The sequence below is a fragment of the Mustela lutreola genome, chromosome 1 (assembly GCF_030435805.1).
Source record: "Mustela lutreola isolate mMusLut2 chromosome 1, mMusLut2.pri, whole genome shotgun sequence".
NCBI classification, from domain to species: Eukaryota; Metazoa; Chordata; class Mammalia; order Carnivora; family Mustelidae; genus Mustela; species Mustela lutreola.
Window position 1 is genome coordinate 52,566,123 of NC_081290.1, and position 22,700 is coordinate 52,588,822.

At 37.6% G+C, this 22,700-nt stretch overlaps 1 protein-coding gene across 2 annotated transcripts in view; it reads right to left on the minus strand.

Moving 5' to 3' along the window:
- The window catches only part of SLIT2 (slit guidance ligand 2), a 358,593-nt gene that overhangs the window by 64,093 nt on the left and 271,800 nt on the right, over positions 1-22,700 (minus strand). Inside the window, exons 13-21 of one of the 2 annotated variants that reach the window (XM_059164780.1) lie at positions 18,881-19,024; positions 18,605-18,768; positions 17,585-17,608; positions 13,919-14,069; positions 10,875-10,949; positions 8,952-9,095; positions 5,318-5,461; positions 3,590-3,756; positions 2,570-2,702 (exon numbers count right to left, since the gene is read on the minus strand). In XM_059164780.1, the coding sequence (XP_059020763.1) occupies positions 2,570-2,702; positions 3,590-3,756; positions 5,318-5,461; positions 8,952-9,095; positions 10,875-10,949; positions 13,919-14,069; positions 17,585-17,608; positions 18,605-18,768; positions 18,881-19,024 (1,146 nt within the window). The remainder of the gene's footprint in view (positions 1-2,569; positions 2,703-3,589; positions 3,757-5,317; positions 5,462-8,951; positions 9,096-10,874; positions 10,950-13,918; positions 14,070-17,584; positions 17,609-18,604; positions 18,769-18,880; positions 19,025-22,700) is intronic. The other variant, XM_059164789.1, reaches the window with a different exon arrangement.

Below are 22,700 nucleotides of genomic sequence, written 5' to 3' on the forward strand. Positions count from 1 at the left end.
AACATATGCATGTAAAAGTACTAATCACATAAGCACATATATGTGAAGTTTTCTTTTGTGATTAAAGTCAGCACGATAATCTGAGAATAGATAGACACTGGGCTAATTGGCAAGGCATAAAAATAAATGAATAGTTTAGTTTCTGTCCATAATGTCACAAAAAGAAAAATAAACTCCATCTCAAACAAGGCTGTATTTTTCCAGAATATAGATAATGAAGGGTAAGATGTCTTTCAGCAATGTGGGCTATCTGGCTACAGATGTGCCCACAAATGATTCTGGTCCAGTGGGCAGAGGGCGCCTGCTCCCCAGTGTCATGGCCCATCTTGAGATCTAAGGTTGAGGTGATTAGTATTTTTGCTGGATATAGAAGTAGCTGAGAAATTGCCTCAGGTAAAGTCTATCTCAAATAGTTCAAAATAAAAAAAGTTATATAAAAGGTACAATTCATCAAAATATGTAGTAAATATGGGACTAAGAAGCAGATATATGTTATGACTTCTAATTTATGCCTGCTCAGATTTTCTGCCTTTGTATTTCTTCTTTGACTCCTTTCTTACCTCCCCCTACGTATTTCTTGGTACCACTAGAGGGAAGCATAATCCCATAGACTTCAGTATTCTTCCTTTATTCTGGAAAATGTCATAACAGAAAGCTAAAAGGATTCAGAATGTGCACTATGGATGTTTACGTAAAACAATCTAAGAGGGAAATTATATGGAACTGATTAAAAATAATAGATACCACTTGTTCAAAATTGTCCACTAATATGTCCTCATTTTTGCCAAATTCTTTAATAATTTAATATAATACGCAATGAAATTTTTCTAGTACACACACATACGTGATTGTAGAGAAGGATCTTGCTGACTTGGTATGATTCTAAGAATAAGCTCTGGGGGAGGTAAAACTAGAATTCACAAGAGATGAGTTAATCTTTTCCTCATCTCTGTAACATGTTTCTTTAGAAAAGTATTACTTTGTAAGTACTTTGTAAAGAAATAGATTGAAGATTCAACTGTCTGACAGAAGAGACATATGGATGGCATAAACAGGATATGAATCAAGCAGGTTCTCAGATATAGTTTAATAAGGAAATTAAAGAAGGTTTAAAATTATTGGATAGGCATTGGGGAGAAGCACTAAGGTATGGGCCAGTTAGAAAGAAGGGGTTCTGCATGAAAGATGATCTGGTTACGCTGAGTGCTATGTTCTTGGCTGGGGTGTTCCCAGAATCAATGCTTTGCCTATGGAATACTCTGAAGGCATTTAGCAGGGTGGAGAGTAATCTTTCAAAATAAATACTTATTAAAATAAGAATTAAGTATTTAATTACACACACACAAAGCAGTGCTTTGTCAGTTAACAGCTGTGACTGGCAGCAGAAGCTGAACACTTCAGAGCAGTCCAATTCAAGAGGGACCTTCTGTGTACGAGTGCTAAGATCACACAATCACACCTTCTTTCCCCCTCAATGTTCAATGCAGGACCAAATTAGGATTCCCAGAACTGCACATGATAGGCATATAAGTTCTCTGACAACGGAAGTGACGTCTTCTTGCAACTCATTACCTACGCTCCATGTTGCCAAAAGTTTATCAGAGCTGCTTATTTAGAATGCTTGCACACATGGGCATGAATTATAGGGACACATCTGCACAAATTACATTGGAACTTAAATCATTTCTGATACATAGTTCCACACAGAAAAAAATAAACAGAGGCAAAATGACTCAACTGCACTCATACCAAGCATTTGTTCCTGGTACATTAGTATGCAGATTATGTAATGGAAGGGAGAATGCATGTATCATATTATGCAAGCAGCTTGTTCTTGGATTTATTCCAGTCCACATATATAACATGAGGCAGCTAAGAAAGTGTGCATGGTGCTTGGTATCTAGAGGAGTACATACTGACCATGTAATCTGTGGTCATATATCAGATAAGAACATATTAGGGACAATTGGCTCCACACCCTTCATGGTCGGAGGGATTCTAATTCAAGTCCAAAGGGCAGTGCCTCTTTTTTAAGGATAAAGATCAGGCCAGTTTCTTCTACATCCTAGATATTTATGTATCCCATGTGGGAAGTTATTCTCCCAGGGGACACAGCGGTAAGGAATAATTAACCATATGGAATATCCTAGATACTGTGGATGGACTAAATATACATCTTTTTCCAAGGTGTATGTGATGGAACATGAGTCTTGCAAGATGGTCCATGAGAAAAGGGCTATAGGGACAAACAAGCATGGGAGCTCTCTTATATTTTACTACCCTCTCTTGGAGCTTGAGAGTGTACCTTAGCATAATACAGATGCTGAGAAATCCTACAGTGAGTAAGAGAGAAACAGACACAACCAGCATTTCCCAGATGTATCTAAAGGCTTTTCTATGATCTCTTTAGGGTTTTACATGATGCTATTTAATGGCTTATAGAATTTGGAAATGGGACTCTGGAGATTTTTATTGGGTTTCCACTTTTGATATTAATTGTTAAATTATATTTAATATTAATTAATTAAATATTAATTGTTAAGGAAACAGAAAGGCAAGCTCTACTTACAGTTCAGTGACGTCTCTGGGAATTCCTTTGGGCAAGACCTTCAAGGCCTTGTTACTACATCGGACGACTGTATCCAAGCACGAGCATTCCGTGGGGCAGCGGGAGAGTGGGGAACAGCTGCTGTCATCATTGCCTAATTTGCCAAAAGAAATAGAGGAAAACCCAGAGGCGTGGCTTTGAGAATGCAAGGAGGGATGTTATGCTTTTTTAGCTTAACCAACACAAGAGTCTTGAGCCACGAGATCACTTTGGTACATACAGTACATGGGGTGTTTATAAATGGAAGCTATCCATCTGATAGAGCACCAATTTCAGATTGCCTAGGGCTGAATTCCAGAAAATAACTCACAATTTATATCATCCCTCCAATCATAACAGTAATTTTCTTTGTTCAGTTATTTATACAAATTACACTTGTAGTGAGAATATGTAAATCTACACTGAATTATGGAGAAATTATAAGGACACAGACATGTAGAGGCCTAAAGGGGTAGATTAATTTAAAATGTTTAGCAGAAAATGTTCAGGCCACTCATTTTAAAACATAAGGCTTAAAGGGGGTCTCCATTCCCTAGCAGCTACCTTATGAGGCTATTACGAGAAATCAAATATGGTGATCTATGCAGAGCATTAAAAAGCGAAAACTGTTATTTTTTGTTAGGTTTCCTAGAATTCCAATATTTTTAGGTCAATTGCTTTTCTCCTTTGAAAATGGCAGTTCCTGAAAGAGATGCTTAGAATAATAAAGTTAAAATGAAGCCATATAAACAACAGCCACCACAATCTGGAAACTGGAAAATTTAAATAAAACATTCAGAAACACAAATCAAGCGGACGTGGATGGGAAAGCAAGACTGAAGAAGTATGTGTCCTGTTTCTAAAACAAAACAAAACAAAGGCAAAAAAAATACACGAAACTATCTGTTGCCTGAAGTAGGACACACTGTTCTAGTTGGCCCCACAGCAGGGGACTGGTCACGTGAACCCCTGGTGCCCGAAGATTTAGCAAGACTTTCTTACCATCGTCACATGTGAAGTCTTGGATGGCGACATCCTGGATGGGGATCTCTTTGAGGAAGTACGGCTTCTGACAGCGAGGATTTCCGGTTACGATTCTTTTCTTCCTGAGCCATTCACCCAGCCAAGCCAGGTAGCAGTTGCAGTTAAAAGGATTGGCCAACAGGTTTCTAAGAGTCCCATGCAAGCAAGACAGGGTTGAGTTTGGAGTTTTACTTTCTTACCTCTCAAAACCCCAGGCTACCTTCCCCCCCAACCCCAACACTATTACTGCTGGAATTTCTTTGTATTCCCTGCCACCTCCATGCCTTTCCCCCATTCATACTCACTCACACCCAACCCATGGGATACATTTGGGGGGGGGCGCTCAACTATGTATGTTTGGAACTTAAAAAAATATCAATACTTTTATGTGAGAATTCGTCAAAAAAATTCATGAGGAAAAGAAAGCAAAGGCAGCAATTTGGGGGGTTATGCAGTGGATCCTGATAGAGATCTCATTTGGAAATAATTTAAACTCGTCAGCAATCTGACTTGCTGTCAAACTTCCCTCCACTGATAATGCAGTAATTTAATAAAAAGATGAAGGCTGATTACCTTATATTATTGAGTTTAACCTGACAACAGATATTTCATTAATTTGTCATTTCAGGATTTCCATCTCTTATTTGCTCCAGAGAATAGGCTTCCCATCTAAACCGACAGCTGAGCTGATTAAATGCCAGTTATAAAAATGAATTTACTTCTACAAATCTCTACAATACTTTTGGCATCTCACCACTTCAGCACAAACCTATTGACAACCTTATTATTTATAAACATGCCATCTTTAATATGCACAAATTAGTCACTCGATGTAAAGTGTCACACTTTATGTGGAAAGAGGGTTAAGCACTTTACTGATGGATGCATGCTTCCCTCAAATTATTTCTGCAGTGACTTGAGCGACATTGGATATTTTTTTTCCTTTCTAACTACCTTCTGATTTAGATTAGTATATTTAGATGCCATTGTTACTAGGAAATCAAATACATTGTAAGATTTATCATTTCAAACCTTGCTTTTTTAGATACTGACAGATAAAAGAACTGAAACACATTGTTCAGGGGGGTTAAAAAAAATAAAACCCACAACACCTTCTGAGTGTCTACAGACCTACAAATATTCTTTATTTTCTAACTTTCTACATAAAATGTCCTCTTGGACAGGCTCAACCTATTTCTTCAATATTTTCCTAATAGCATAGTAAATGCCCTCTAGTGCACAGTTTTTGTTGTTGGTCTGGTCATCCTAATGTAGGTCCTGTCACTGTGAATGAGCCTTTTGAGCACAGTTTGTTGGCCATAACCCTATCAGCTCTGTTTTTATGATACTTATGCTGAAAATACTCCAATGTGAGAACACTGGGGAAAATATACAACATTTCTATGATGTACAGTGCAGTCAAGTTATAATAAAGTGAAAATTTATAAATGAAGTCATATCACCTTATTCCAAAAAAAGAGTCGATGGAAAAAATAGTTAAATTTTTATGATATTTTAATATAAGAGTATAGGTAGCATTTTTAGAAATTAAAGAAGTTTAACATGAACACATTTGGTTGATCTGTAAACACTTGATCACATTTTTGTGAAACGCCTAATCATGCATTAAAATGCTATTAATAAAAGTAAGAAATATAAATACACGGGGTCAGTCGTACATAAACGAACATCAACCTTCATACTTACAGAGTAGATAAAGAATGGAGAGTGTCAAACGCCCCTGGCGCGATGGTAGTAATTTGATTATCATACAAAGAAAGCAAACGCACAGAACTCAGTCCTATGAAACTGTCATTGCCAACACAGCTTATGCGATTACTTCTCAACATCCTGAGGGAAAAGAGACCACGGTTGGAGAGAAAGCACCAAACAATCAGTTTTGCCTATCTGAGGACCCAAATAACCCCTCTTTGCAAATGTGCAACATTCATCTACTGTTTTCTGAATGATCTCTTGTCCTTAGGAATAGCTAGCTGCCCATATACACCAACAGCTGTGTGAGAATAAAATAAACGCTTAGCTTACAATGACCACACTCAGTTACAGAAAAGCCCAGTGAGCCTCGCCTGGACTCCCGGCCCCATCTGAGGAGGGTAGAATGCTTTTTCCTCTGATGCTAATTATGTTTGCGTGATTACATAATGTCCCAATTCACCTACAGCTCTCTGAGCCCTTGAAGCCCCGTGATTTGTGTGTTCACTGTGGCATTACATCGGGAGCAGACAAGAATGAATAGTCACGGCAGATGGAGAACTGAGGGCACCTCAAGGATATCCATGCCAAGTTATTGTCAGCATGGGCTGGGGAGCCCAAACTAGACAGAGCACCCAGAAATCTTGCACAAATTATTGTCCTTATGAAAATTATTTTATTATTTTAAAGTTTGGAACTTAAAAAGAAGTAATCGTTAACAGATTCCAGTTGTTCACAATGAAGTTTATGTAAGCTTCTCTTGAAAGAATTCTGATTCTTTTTTTTTTTTAAGTCATTGCCATTAATAGGATTAACATAGTTGTCATTTCCTCATCACTGCTAAAGTTTTGGGTCCCTTTGTAATTCTTCCTTGAACTGTTTATTTGTGGGGCTTAGAAAAATTCCTTAAAACCCCCATGCAATGGGCTCAGTGGGTTAAAAACCCCATGTAAAAATGAAGAGTTGCCATGAGTCTTATCCAGAAATAAGGCTGAAAGTTATTTCCCTGAATTTTTCTAGACGTGTGCGGACTACCCTACCCTACTAGAAGATTGCAGTATATAAAATAGAGAGGCAAAAATAAATTAACAGCAGAGTGTTCCTTTAAAATTCTAGATGGCTCTACAGAAATAAATAGAAATATTAATTTTTGCATTCTGCTATGTCACAGATAGGGAGAAAAAATGATGCTGTCCCTATCAAGGCATCACTTTATGTTCAGAGGGAAATGCACAACAGAAGGTCATTTCTATCAGCACTATCATTTGCTGTAAGTAACAAAGAACAGTTGGTTTTAATCTTGGTGAAGTCATGGACACCTGGGAGAAGCTGAAAAAAGCTTTACTTTCTGTTGCTAGAAAAATCCATAAGCACACATAGGTATGACATTTTGCCTGCAGTCTCAAATATTCAGACTCACTGAAATCTGTGCACATAATACTAAGAGCATTACTAGTCTTATGGAGTTAAGAAGTCTAGGGATAGTAGGGTGCTGTGTCAAAATCTTCACAGTTCCAAACTGAAAGATACCACTTGGAGAAATACATATGTCCAGATAAACCTACTTTCATCCTCCGAAAACTCTGAGCTTGTTCTAAAATGCTCTATTATTCTTGTGTAGCAGAGTGGCTGAAGGAGACAGCCAGTGGCATCTGTCTTAGGTGCCAAATACAAGAGGCACAAAAACATCGCTAAAACTGTAATGAAGGAGGACATGAATTTAGAGGACTTGTCTCAGGGAGAGTCCTGTGAGCGGAACCAGTCAGGAAAAAACAAAAACAAAAACAAAAAACAAAACAAAAAACCCCCACAAAAACACTTTAATAAGCTGCTTGAGTTGGTGTTATGAACTCGACTATATGCCCTTAAATTCATATGTTGAAACCCCAACCCACAATGTGACTATATTTGGAGAGAAGGCCTTGGGGAGGTGATTAAGGTTAAACGTGGGACCCTAATGTGTTAGGACAGTCTTTATAAGAAGAGGAAGGGACACCAAGAGCTTTCTCTCTCTCTCTCTGCACACAGAGGAAAGGCCATTAAGAACAGAGTGAGAAGTTGCCATCTACAAGCCAAGAAGAAATCTTGCCAGAAACCAACCCTCTCAGCCCTTTGATCTTGGACTGGTAGCCTCAAGAGCTGTGAGAAAATAAATTTCAGTTGTTGAAGTCATCAGTCTGTGGCATCTTGTTATGGCAGCCCAAGGCAGACTAAGGTAGGTGGGATATGGACTCCTTCCTCACCTCCTTACCCTCCACTCCCCATCCCTCATGCTGCCCCTTCCAAAGAGAAGGTTCCCCTAACAAGTAGTCCTTCGACTAGTATGCAACAAAGGGATTCATGTTTTCCTGCTTGCAGGATTCATGTTTTGTTGTTGCCTGAGGCACCCTCAGGGAGGGGACCAGGGGCAGGAGTAGATGGAGCCACCTGGGGTGTATTTTCTCTGCTCTCCCCTCCCCTTTCCTCAGTATCTCCTCCATAAAAAAGGCTAAAGGAATATTTGCACAACATTTTGAAGGCACTCAAGTTAGTCTGTGGGAGAGCTGCAGACTGGTTCTACCGGAAGTGAAGTGCCATATTCTCCCCGTGAAGCTCAAGGAGCACACATCTACGTTCACGAGCAGAGATTTTTCAGTACGATTTGAATTTAGGATGCTATGAAGGCATCCACATGGGCAAGGGAAATGGTCTTCTCCTTCTGCATCTGATAGAGCGCAGGCAGGGGACTTCTCGGCTATCAGATCCCCTGGCTGTGGCTCTGATGGTTAGGAGACACGACGGAGCTTGGACCTCTCTCCACTGCAATCATTATCAGTGGCTTCTTGGTTACAGGTAGTTTCCTTCGCGTCTACCAAAGGCTTCCAAGTTTGGGGTTGTGTCTCTTCCAATTTTCAGGTTGCCACTTTTGTCAAACATAATGCATACCTTAGAGATCATAAAAACTAAACATATGTATTGTAGAAAATTCAAGTAACATAAAGTGTTGTTTTTGTTATTCAATGCAATCCCTGTCCTCTTTGGCCAAGAAATTTTTTAAGAAACATATATAATTTATTTTTCCTAACCTCCCTACTCCTGAGCAAGTAGACATACCTCTTAGCATGTTTCTTTGAAATAGATAGTACAAGATCTATCATGAATCAGTCTCTCTTTTTCACTAAGACCTTATGGAAGCGAAAGAAAGTGGTTTCCAGAAAAACTTGGTTATTCTGCCACAGGGTTTGGATTGGATTCTGAAGTTTGAGCCCGGGGGCCAAAAGCAAACATTAGATGGAGGTTGAGGAACGGGCAAGAGGATGAACATTTTGAAGCAGAATGGGGACAGGGAACATACCCCTACAAACATTGGAAAAAGGGCAATCTGTTTGTTGAGAAATCAGCAGCCAGGAGACAGTCTTGATCTTTGGCAAGCAACATACTGAAGTCAAGGGTGTTTGAGTAAGGCACTGTTTGGATGTACAAAATGTGTGTGTGTGTGCATGTGTTTTGTGCTTGCGTGTTTGTGAGAGACAGAGAAAGAGATGGGAGGGTCAGAGGAAGTCTGCACAATTCCCCAGCCTGGAATTATAACGACCAGTGAACTACAACGCTATGGTAAAAGAGTCACTATGCAGATAAGAATACTTACAAAGTTTTCAGGCTTTCTAATCCCTTGAACATCTTATGCTGAACATTTTCCAAACGATTACTTGTGAGGAGTATTTCATTGACACCAGATGCTCCTTCAAATGCTCCTTCTTCAATGTCTGTAATCTTATTGTTGCTAAAGTTTCTAAATAAGAAAAAAAATGTTGAAAAAAGATTTTAAGCTATTTCTTTTTTCTTTTAAGATTTTATTTATTTATTTGACAGACAGAGATCACAAGTAGGCAGAGAGGCAGGCAGAGAGAGAGGGGGAAGCAGGCTCCCTGCTGAGCAGAGAGAGCCTGATGTGGGGCTCGATCCCAGGACCCCAGGATCATGACCTGAGCTAAAGGCAGAGGCTTTAACCCACTGAGCCACCCAGGTGCCCCAAAGCTATTTCTTTCTAACAAAGAGGGCACTGAGGCAACATGCTTGATTATTTTCTTCTAGTGAACAAGGTTTTTCATGATTTCCAAGCTGTTGGCTGCTCACCACACCCACAGCTCTGAAAAGACACCCCTTCCTATTCCATCAAGTCAAACTGATGATAGTTCTGAGGGACAATGTCAGCGGTAAAAAATAGCAGCCCAGTCAATGTCAGATTGTCTGCAAGGGTCCCCAGGAGTATAAAATTCTTGAGGTCAGGTATTGAGTTGTTTAAACTTTAATATTCAACATGAAGTTTAATAAGGAACTTTTAAAGTAAGTGTCCCTGATAAAAACTATTAAATTAATTAATGACTAAAAGAAGGCTGTTGTGTAGAGAGAAGATGGATGGGTTAAATGTGTGAGGATTTAGCTTGCATCAGAAATGTATCTGAATATGGGTTTGTTCCCAGTCAAACCTCTCACTGCGTCCAAACAACCCGTATTTTGGATGATACAAAACACAACATTGCTTGCCCAGAGGGCAAAAATATCCAGGTGCAGTAACACCTTCCTATAGGTTCTATCTTTCTCTTTCTCACTGTTCACTCCAAGATAAGGAATGACCCCAGAGCCAGGGTCATTTTTATTTATCCTTTTATTCCTCCATAAACATGTGCTCAGAGTAGTTCCTCTATAAATATGTGCTGAATTGAAAGGTATGAATAAAACGAAAGAGCAATCAATGTCAGTGAAAAAGAGAATAATCAAACAGCAAGAAACTCTTTGGGAGGCGGTATGATATGGGGGTCAAGTGCACAGGATGTAGTTTGCTCTGCTGTGTGCAATCAATGTGACCGAGGGTCATTTACACATAGACAAGAACAGATATTACAGAGCAACCCTCCTTTTCTCCTTTTGGTATTTCCTCTTGTATGAAGGTTGTTCCGTTGGCCTGATACTCCTGACCTCTGTTCTGACCCTCCCTCCTCTTCAGGGAACAGGAATACTGCGTGACTGCTGTTGGAACTGCTGAGTTTATAAACTTATTTTAAAATATGAGTTGTGGATATGTAGTAATACAGATGAGCTATCAAGTCAGTTTACCAATCATTAATTTTGACTATCTTCTAATGAAAGTTTAATGAAGCAAAAAGTCAAATAGTTGACATGAATGTGCTGAAAGAGATATAACAGTGTGGTTTAGGGAACAGTAAAGGAAGTTACAAAACACTACTGAGCCCATTTCTAATGAGCTTAGATTGCCGAATCCCTGCTGTGGCCACATAACAAACCAGCTGTCTGAATTAAAGTAAGACACAGGGGCTCTGCTACAAAAAAATGTGGTTGGCATCCTAGAATACATAGAAAAGAGGTGGTTACTCAGGCTCCTCTCAGAAATTACCCTAAATTCATGTCACAGGTATTCACTATAGGGAAATTTCTCCAGATCTTTTATAGTTCCCAATTTCCAAAGAAATCTGAATAAGACTGCACAGGGCTTTGAAAAACACAGCAAAACACCAAAGAGATTTAAAAAGGTGGCTAATGCACGGCTTACATTTTACGTAACTGTGGAAGTTTCTTGAAGATTCCTGTAGCTTCCAACACCGTGAATTCATTATTATTGAGACGCCTCAGAAAAAAAAGAAACAAAAGTTTCAATCACCAACAGCCAGGAAGGGATTAAGTTTAATTTCTTTTACAGAAATATAAGGTCATTTCATGATTATTCTAAAGTAAAACATAGAATACATGTCACAGAAAGTCTGTGGAAGTATCGATTTTTCCTCAAAAAAAACTTTTAAAGATATTATTTATTTTATTTGACATACAGAGATCACAAGTAGGCAGAGAGGCAGACAGAGAGAGTTAGGAGGAAGCAGGCTCCCGGCTGAGCAGAGAGCCCGATTCCAGGCTCCATCCCAAGACCCTGGGATCATGACCTGAGCTGAAGGCAGAGGCTTTAACCCACTGAGCCACCCAGGCACCCCATTTCACTCAAATTTTAATGAGCAAAATATTAAGAAGCTCACAGTAAAGAAAACCAGCAACCAAAATTCAAGGCCAGCTCTCTCATTCAGAAATCTGTAGAACGAAGTTTCTCAAACCTTGCCCAAAACTATTTTTACCCCAGAAAGCATTTTGGACCATTTTTTCCTAATCACTTGCTCCATACATTTTTTACTAACAGCTTTTATGATATGCAATTTATATGCCATAAAATTCACCCTTTTACAGAGTGCAATCTAGTGGTTTTAGCTTATTCACAAAATTGTGCAACTATCTTTGCTACCCAATTTTAGGACATATTCATCACCCAAAAGAAAAATCTCATATCCATCAGAAATCATTGTCAATTTGTTTCCCTCCCTGCTTCAGTCTTTGGCAACCACTAATTTACTTTCTGTCTCTATGGATTTTTCTATTCTGGACATTTTTTCACTTTACTTAATGTTTACAGGACCTATCCATGTTTAGCATACATCAGTACCTCATTCCTTTTTATGGCCAAGGAATATTCCATAGTATGGATATAACAATTTGGTTCATTTATCTATCAGGGGATAGGTATTTGAGTTTGATTATCATGAACAATGCTGCTGCCAACACTGGTGTACATACAAGTTTTTGTGTGGATATATGTTTTCAATTCCTTTAGATATTTATAATGGTATAAAATTGCTGGGTTACAGGGTAAAATTATACTTAACAATTTGAAGAATAAGCAAACTGTTTTCCAAAGGTGTGTCATTTTTATATTCCCCCAGCAATGTATGAAGGGTCCAATTATTGTTTTGTTTTTATGGCCCTTCTAGGGAATGTGTTACCTCACTGTAGTTTTGATTTAGGGTTCCCTAATACTTGATGATACTAACCATTTTTTAGCTTGATGATAATGAGTGCATTTGCTTATTGGTCATTTGTATATCTTCTTTGGAGAAATGTACATGCAAATAATTTGCACACTTTTTGACTAGGTAATGAACACCTTTATTGCTGAGTTGTAATAACTCTTTATATATTCTGGATATAAGTACCCTATTAGATATTGATACATAAATATTTTCTTCCCAGTATTAATTTTTAAATGTATAATTTACAAAATTCTTAATTTCTTAAAAAGCACACAAACTTTCCTAATTACTAAATTAGATGCTAGTGCTGTAATTCTTAAATGTCAGATAAGCCTACTTAAGCTGTTATCTGCTAGAAGATATAAATTGAAATATTATTTGTGATAGTATTAGAAATATATACAACTCCTTACATGACCATTGCAATAGAGTTCAGGCCTTTTACTGTCTGAATGGTCTCCACACATTTCAAAAAATCCTGAAGCTTTGAAATAGATTCAAAAACTAACAGGAATAATAATAATAAGTATCACTATAGCCACAGGGCAGTTTATGTCATCTCTTTGAAAGCATTACATTATTTTTTTTTATTATTTTATTTTATTATTATTTTTTTAAAGATTTTATTTGTTTATTTGACAGAGAAAGATCACAAGAAGGCAGAGAAGCAGGCAGAGAGAAAGAGGGAAGCAGGCTCCCTGCTGAGCAGAGAACCCGATGTGGGGCTCGATTCCAGGACCCTGAGATCATTACCTGAGCTGAAGGCAGAGGCCTAACCCACTGAGCCACCCACGTGCCCTAGCATTACATTATTTTAAATTATTTAAATTGTTTAAGATGCATTAAGTGACAGGCATGAGTTTAGGCACAGTGGGAGCTAAACTATAGAACACAATCCCTGACATCAAGGAGTTACAAGCTAGTGGAAGACCAAAGGATTATACAAGCATAAAAGGACAACCAACTTTGCAAAGCAGTTAATAGCAAATACCAGATGGTGCTATATATAAACGTTGCTAAGATGTTCACAAAACAATGAGATTTCACCAAATTTCTCTTGAATTTTTAGAACACTAGCATGACTTTTATAAATAAAGTCACTAAAGGCAAACCATACTTGGCATAGAATCTACAGATGATTCAACAAACATATTTTAGCACCTAGTATGTGCTAGGCTTGAGGTAGGGTTATAAATAGAAACTGATCTTGTTGTTCTTCCAGCTCTTCCTATGCTATCCATTGTTCAGGGAAAAACTATCCTCTGCACTTTAATACTCCATAATCACGGAATCCTTCCACCTTCGAGTCAGTGAGATAATAAAGCCAATAAAGTCTCTCTGACTGAATTCATAATTAACAGAGATTCAAAACGGTGACTCTCCAACTACTTTTTTGTAGTTGCTGCAAAAGACTGTATACCTTAGAAATCTATTATATGTTTAGAACTGGGTGCAGGCATAAATAACACCCAAGAAACAAATATCAAAGGAATGCTCTTATTATTAGCATTATTAAAAACTAACTGACTTTTTGAGAGGTAAATTAATTTCTGTAGTCATGTCTTGGACCAGAAAGATGAAGTAAGAGAGCCTCTAATATATCTTTGTACAAAGAAGAGTTATGGTCATGTGCGTTAATTAAAATCAATGTAATTCTTGAAAATAAAAGGGAAAGAAAAAAATTGCAATGCTATGCTGTTTTCATTCCCTTCCTCCCAACCCAGATTTTGTTGGGAGATGAACTCACAGCTCTGCAGTATACTGGGGAATGTGGTCGGGGATTTTGATGAGTTTTTGATTGGAGCAATCTACTGTGGTTCCTTCACAGCGGCACTTTTCAGGGCAAGCCAAATCTGCAAAGCAGTCCCCACTTAATTTTGATCGATAATCTTCTGTGCCTATTGAGGATTCAAGGGGAAAAAAAAAAAAGATACTGAGTCTAAAGGTTAGAACAGTTGTTAATTTGTAGGAAGAAAAATAGTAAGATAACTATAGATTATGCAGCAGGGAGACAACTTGGGGAATTTTTGGTCAATGGATGTCAGGAGAGGGTTAAAACAAGGGCTTGGAATTTGCTGGAAAAAAGAGTAACCAGATTCACAGGACAGGAAAACATTAATAGAGATGAGCTTTTCACAGCTGTACTTTCTGCTGATCCAGTTATGAGCCATTCTAGCCTAGTTGACAGCTAATCATACAATGGCTATTAATTGTTACAAGTTTATTTTTTTCTCTGAGTCAGGAATTTAAAATGTATCCAGTAAGAAACATATTCCTATATATCATTTTAAATTAGGGCTTTCAAGGCAAATAGATGTACTCAGGTTTTTAATTTTTCTATGGTCTTATATTATTCTCTCCCTCTCACATAATCTTCAGAAACGCCTAAAAAAGCCCTCTTTTTTCATTTTGATTTTATAAAAGGAGACAAGTAAATCCTGATTTAAGCCTCAGCAGCTTGTCATGCTGTAGAAAGCTGCGTGACGTTCCATGGTGCTTGACGGAACCATGTTTTACTCATACCTGGCAACCACATGGTTAGATCAAGCACAACAGAAAATCTCGCGACATAATCACTACACCATCCACTAGGCCAAGGGTAAGACCGAGAGGAAAGATGAAGGGAAGCAGGAGAAAAAGCTACAGACGTTCTGGAACGTAATACTGTTTACATGACATGCATTCTTCCCGCAGAATGTTTATGACCATAGTAAGAGTATTACTACCGAAGATTTCCTGGAAACACAAAGAAGGGGCTACACTGAAAGGTGCCTCCACTGTTCCTCAGAACTGCAGAATGGAAACAACAGCTTTCGGGAACAACATCCAGGAAGAAGTTGAAGGTGAGCTACAAGGACAACAGAGAAGCTCAAAAGATCTGTAGTTTCTTCTTGAAAAAAAAAAAAAAAAAAAAAAAAAAAGGCGCAAAAGACCGAGACTAGAAGAAGGTACATCAGGATTGAAAAGGGAGGACATTATGTTTCAGATCAGACACTTTTACTTACAGCCAAAATGGTGAATTCCTGCAAAAGTAAAAATCACCAAGGAGGAAAGAAAGAGTAATCCCAATTAAGATTATTCAACATATATAAAACTACCGAAGGTCTCTTCCTTCTTTCCTTACTATGGCAATTATAGGGGGATGGCATAGTATGACAGCCATCATCATGCTTTGCAAACGATTGTGGTACTTTTTTGAAGCACAGTGCTCTTACAGGAAAAGCAATGGCATACGAGATGCACAGCACAAATTAAGTTCTTGTTGATTCCTTTAAAGTGATGAGCTCTCTGCAAGATAGATTTTCTGTTGAGTTATTACTATAATATCTAGAATGCCATATAGAATGGTAGTAGGCAAGTAAACATGCAAACGTAAGTGAAAAACAAATCACGGAGATCTTCAAAAGCAAATACATCTGGATTAAGCCTTATGTGGTGGCTTACATGCTTTTTAATGACCTTTCCAACTTATACATAGTGTCACTTAGTGGAAATGAAATCAGAACCTCATACAATTGCAAAGCTGAGTATGATCATTTCATTAGATTCGGCAATTAATGCCAGGGCATTTACTATGGAACTGTTTTCCTGTAGTTTTCATTTTAAAAGTGAAATGAAGAAATACTGGGAACAGAGGGCTAAATGACAAGTACATTAGGTATCTTATATTTAAAATAGTCTGCATTCAATGAAATGACAAATGATGTTTCTCTTATGGAGACTCAATAGATATGCTAGGGAATTTAATATAATCTAGGGGAAAAAAGGAGAGAAGACCAAAGAATTCTTCCAAGTCCTGACTTCTGTTGCTATTGCTTTAATGTAAACTGAATGATCATAAATTATTGACAATTAAGCCATGATATCACATATACAATGTATTTCCCCAAAAACCTATTTTGACTGCTGTCAATAAATAGGCAAAACTGTATAAGAATTTATGAAAACATTTGGACATTGGATTTTTAATTTATGAATCAGAAATATTAATTTATAAATTACTAATAAAGTATATTTAAGTGTAATAGATTGAATAATTTGGTAACAGTTCTATTAACTACCACAATTTGAAAATTTTACTAATATTAAAGTTTTATCCTACAGGTGTTGTGGTGTATAGAATATGGCTTCTTTCTGGGTTAAGTAATGGCTATCAGATGACTTTCTGCTTAATAGGGAGGTAAAGATAATGAATTTTAAAGATTCCCTATGAAGGCCAATCAACTGTTCTATTCAACATGTTACTTCCTATGCAGCCTGTGTAATATATAAATATTATTGATCATTCAAGCTCAAAATAAGAAGTAAAACAAAATCTGTTATACACATAAAATTATTCAAATTATAATTAAATAATGGCAAATAACACATATCTCCTTAAAATAAAGACCGAACCCAGAACTCTTCTTTAAAAACCAGTAAGGTTTTTGCAAACTAACACCGTATAGAATATCTTCTTATTGGTAGCTGTTAAAATATATGATAGTCTAGGATATCCCCAGGAGATGGTAAATGTAGCCAATCAATTACTAACATATACTTTTATACAATGGTTTAAAACAAACAAGTCAAGAGGCATTTTACACAATTGGCAGGCAAGGAAAAAATAAACATATTTCAAAGAGCTAGTTCCAGAATCATCAGCCTTGACAGTGTTAAGATTGTAGTGGTAAAACATTTCAATTACTTTTCTAAAAAATATTTTATTCATCTGCTTAAATTATTCAAGACATTTAGTGCCCTGGAACATCTGAGGCTTTCAGGATATCTGTCAGTATTGTTTTTGTGGAGTTACTCTGTCACTCCAGGTCTGTAACAACATTGATTCACAATGTATAATTGCAAGTCAACAAGCAGGAAGTTGCTTTTTTATGTGAAAAGTGAAACAACAGTAAAGCAAAATAAAGTGAAAAGGGGGCACTTTTTTAGTACAAAGACTTATGTTAAAAAAGTAAATTTCATGGTTGACAAAAGAATTCTATGTGTTTTTAACTGATTTCATATAGAACTGGCTCTTTGACAACAAGAAAGGTCTGTCTTTAAAACCAGCTCAATAAGCTATATTTTAAAAACAGGTTGGAAGATCAGATATACAACATAAGGAGAGAAAATGATTTAAGTAGAAGGCTATAGGTTCAGATATTTTAGCTACTGTGAGAAATTTTAGATAATGTGCCAAAGTGAGAGAGGAAAAAAAAGATGGGGGTTTAATAATACATATGTCTAACATCAGAAGCTGCATGCAAAGGTCAGGTTTTCAGGAAACAGCTACAAGTGATCTATGCAGAAGTCAATCTATCTACAGAGTATCCACTGTACTTTCAAACACATGCATATCAAAGTTTCAGAAGCTATATTTTATAAGGTGAGGAAAGGGTGTCTGCCATTAGTCCTACTACCGAGCAAAACCTACCTGGAATGAAATACTGTTCTTTAGCTAAATAAAAAAAAAGAGAAAAAAAAAAATAGAAGATGCACCTGAATGTCAGCAAGCAGAGATATGAGTTATATTAGATTAAGAAGGGACTAGAGGTACTATAGATAATTAAGTGAATTATATTCACAGCAGTGGCTGAAGTACAATAATGTACAGTGAGTAGTAAATGTCTCTAGGACCATGGACAATAAACAGCTTTGTTTTGATATTAGCTTTTTAGTATGAATTAACTGCCGAATGTGAAATACCCTGGAAATGGTTAGACGGCATACTACTCAAACATACAGAATATATTTTAGCATAAGAACATAGAAGAGATGAGACCAAAGCAAATAGTAAACTTCAATAAAGTAAGCCTTTTATATAATAGTAACTCAATGGATCTATATTTGGCTTTTTATATACACTACTCCCCAAATCCTAAAAGATGGCCTTTTGGTAGAAAAAAAAAATTATCCTCACATCCCTATTTAAAATAAGAGGGTGAAAAGTAAGTAAACACATTTAGTGTGCGAAGCAAGGGAGCAAGGGATCGGGAAAAAATCCCCCCCCCCCCCCACTTCCGAGCCAGATCAAATCACACTACCAAGTCTCAGTTCACTTTCTGAAGAAATGAGAACAGGATTTATTACCTTAAGTTTCTAAATGGAGAATAATACAACAGACATGAGACTTAACAGACATAAAAAGGATTCTGAGCTTGCTAAAAGGCCCCTGTTTAGGTTGAACCCTAAAAATACAATATGAAGTATCCAGGCATCTTTTTCTGGTGGCTGGTAGCCTATTTGTTATGTTGGATATAGTGTTAAAAATATTACATATACGAGTGGTATATGAATGGTATCTATGGCTCTCTTTATTTTGTAACTAGACAGAAGAAAAAGAAGTATATTCTACAATGTTTGGTAATTCATCTGAAGACCAGCTGTCTCTAGGTCTCCATAACCACTGTTTTGGTAACACAGGCGAAGTATCTCACATGAAGTAAGAAATTACCTGAACAACGGAATTTCTTGCTTTTGATTTGTCCGATTCTTTTGTTTGCCAGACGCCGGGGGCTGGTGCAGCGGGCACCACTGGTCTCAATGGGGTTGGTATGGAGATAATCCGCCAGCCACTTGAGATGGCAATCACAAATAAAGGGGTTCTGGGCCAAATGCCTTTCAGAAACACAGACAGAATACTTTTACACATGACTTGCTATGAACTCAACTCTCAAATTCACAGTGAAGACAGCAGTCATCGTATTGGATCCAAGCCATATATACATACATGGTTTGAATGGCCCGGAGAGGTGAAAAAGTCCCCTTGGCAATGGTCTGAAGCTTGTTGTCGTACAAGGAGAGAAGGTTCAAGTTGTGCAGATCCTGAAAAGCATCTACCCGAAGGCAGTTTATCTTGTTGGCATTCAATAATCTGTTTGATCAAATAGTTGTAGAATTAAAGTGTAGCATCTCGTTAACCCACCTTCAAGATTCTGTCCTTCTTGAGAAATACAAGAAACCAAGAAAACATTTCTCTGAACCTTAGTACTAACATTTTAACTGGAATAATTTAGGTATCACAGGTGGAAGATATGCCAGATAAAGCAAGGGTCATGTGGTTTAATGAATGTCTACATCTAGTGGTACTTACACATTTATTCAATAAAAATTATTCAACATATTCTCTGGAAGATGAAGAGGTAAGGCAGTGGACAAAGGTGAGTGAGACCTAACATCTGTCAAGGACACCATAAAAAAATGTCATAGAGCATTAGTCTCTCTAGCTGCTCTGAGAAGCAGTTCAGGCAATTTTCAAAACTGAAGCCAGAGTGAGCCTTTTAAAACACAGAGCACTTTCTCTCAAAGCCAGGCAGTAACTCTCAAATCGTTCTGAGTGAAGCCAACATCCTGACAAATTGCCTCAACACACAGTAGGACCATTAGCATCCCTTTCTGAACTTCATGACCTCCAAGTTCTCTCCCCTGGATGCTTCAGCTTCAGTCTCCTTGTTGGGGATCTCTTCGTAGAATGTTTTCTTCCCTGCTGTCTGACTCTTCTTCTTTGAGTCTGTTGCCATCTTATCTTCTCAGTTCAGCCTACCCTGACCTCTCTCTTCAATACAGTCGCCTGTGGTTGCCCCACCTCACCCTCTAGCACACTCAATTTCTTTGTTATGATCTGTTTATTTCTTCTATTTTCTTAAATACATATTTCTCTCTGTTGCCTATGGTTTATTTATTACGTTATTGCTGTCATTTCTGTTTCCTCAAGACAGGCATTCTCGCTTGTGCCTAGCACATACAAGGAGCTCCATAAATATGTTGTTGAATGAATGCTTTAGGATCCTCTTGGAGAGTGACACAGTGCATAACCCTATTAAAGGCCCTGGTCCTGCATTATAGATATTCATTTAACTTTGCTTAACAAAATATGCCAGAAACCCATTTTTTTCCCCCAACATGCTATCAATAATCCATTTCAATATTCTATGGAACTGTGGTTTACAGATCATACTTTGGCAAATGCCATTCTTGTAGGTTATATGGGACTATGTCTGAGCTTTTATGCATGTTGGACTCCCTTTGGGAATACACTTGCCCTGCCCTCCACCTTCTTTAATGCTCTGTCTCATCATGGCTGCACGGGAAGCTCACCTTTTCCAGAAGCTTCCACCCAAGTCAAGTATTTCTTCCTCTAGGTCCCCAAGGAAGTTATTCAGGGCTACTTAATCTCCACAACTCCTTTCTATAAGCCTACATGTTTGCCCAAAGGTGGATTAGTGCTCTCCGTGGGCAGAGAACATTTTCTGATACTTTCTTCTCTATTAGCATTTGCTTTACTGCTTTGATACTTAAGGCTTGAACAAATAGTACCTCAAAAAATACGTGCTCTGTTGTTTAGGTTTGTATGCCTTCTTATTCAACATACTGAAAAATGATTTTCTTTTTGGCCACCAAGAATCTCTACTTTTAATTAATATAGGATATTTCTTCTGCCTTACTTTTTTTTTTTTTTTTTTTTTTTTTTTTTTTAGGTATCCACACACATGCAAAGCTGTGACTTCCTCGAGGCAATTCTTTTCTCTTTTTCTTTAACCTCCCTTTAGGACTTGACTTTTTGGCCTTCTCTGGGGTCCTCAAAATAGTTTCTTAAAAGCTGAGGAACTGGTTTCAGGTATAGACTGGTAATCCCATTTCTCCATTCTGTGCCACAACACAGATCACACTGACGATGTTCCCTAATCTGTCAGCTAACTGACGGAGGCAGAGAGCAGAAATAAGGAGAAGGAAAAAGCGGGGAGCACTGAAGACAATTGAAGAAGGTGCTGTTTTGAGGATTTTGTACTTACTTTAAATGATGTGGTCTGCAAAGTAGGAGAAAAAGTGTTGCATGCTCTACTTTCCTTTGCTTCTTGCATGAACCTACTTCTTTTCCCCAGTACCTCATCTGTTCAAGCAAATCTAAGATGCTTAGCCAAGTTCTCAGCTAGCCAGAAAGAGAAAATTGCGTTGCTTTAGCCCTGACAGGTTTAGGAATAGGCCTTGATCTAGAGATAAAATATTAGACTGAGGGACAAAGATAGCTTTTTAAGGAAGATTCACCTGCATACAGATTCCATGGTTTATTAACCTGATTGTTACACCAGTCACCAGTAAGTAGGTGTGGAAGGAAAAAAGAAGGTGCTATTTAAATGTTAGTACTAGACAGGCCAGTGATAGCAAGAGATTGCAAGTAAATGGCAAGGATAATAGTGCTAGGAGAATGTAGAAGAATGACAGAGAAGCAAATAAAACACAGGCCTTCCTGGCCTACAGCATCTGGCTATACCTATAATGTGTATAATGTATAGTCATTCTATTAAAGATCAGAAACAATATTTGCTGAGCTCACCTCAAGAGTTAAAAAATAATTTGAAACCCAAATAAAGACATTAGGTCCTAAAGATCAGTATTTTTCATAACTTACGGGTCTGTTGTAAAATCAATTTATTGGGTTGTACAAAACTGAAGATATAGAAAGAGAGAGATCAGAGAGAGACAGAGAATGCAATAAAATGAAGAGTATTATACATAGTAAGGGTAAATATCGTCTTGTTAGCAATTTGCTTCATTTATGTGCATCTGGGTGTGTTGTGTATGAAAACTGGGTTGGGATTTAAATACATTTCTGGATAATGATGAAAATTTAAAACATGAATACTAGGATATAATTATAACATACATTTATCCAGTAAGGAAAAAGATATACATTTGGGAAATCTGTGGGATTAGGAGTAAGTTTTTGCCAAATTGATGATAGAAACCCCAACACCAAGAAATGTATACACCAAAAGAGAAAATAACATTTTAAACTTGAGAATTTTAAGGTAGACTGACTATGAACTAGTTGAGAGAAGACAGTATATCACGCTCATCTTTGTATCCACAGCAACCCCAAATGAAGAACTCTGTGTATGTTTGTTGATGTGAAGAGAATTTGATGATCTAAAATGGCATTTTTTTTTTTTTTCAATTCCTTTTTCATATGAGCATTCACTAAAATACTTGTGGTCAGGTTCTGTTTTTATACATATGTGTATAGTACATTCTTCTTTTGAGACAAAGGATTGGTAGCTACTGTCTAAGCAGAATGGTTTTTAGAAGTCACAGGCCAGGCATTGACAGATTAGTTTCTGAGTAGACACCAGTTGAAGTGCTCCTTCTGTGTTCTGGCCCTCGGCAACCACCTCTGGGTTCGGAGCACAGCATCCCAGCCTTGTCCCTCCTGTGGCTGCTTTCGATAAACACGGATAAACCTATCAGTACGTCACTCTCCTTCCCAACTATTGTTAAATCAAAACAGAGGGTTTCACAAAGGGCAGGGACAGCACGAGCTTTTAATGACAGAATAGCCAGGAAGCCTACATTTGTGACAGGGTGGACAGAAAGGTTTTGAAACAACTTCAAAGTGCTGTGTCTTCAAATAAATAACAGTCATCAGTATTAGCTGCACCAGACTAATCTTTTCCATCTCATTAAACTATGTCATTTGGGGTTGAGTCTTTTTGAAGTCTCCATGAAACCATGAGAGGTACACTGACTAAAATACAATGCTTGGTTCATCGGAT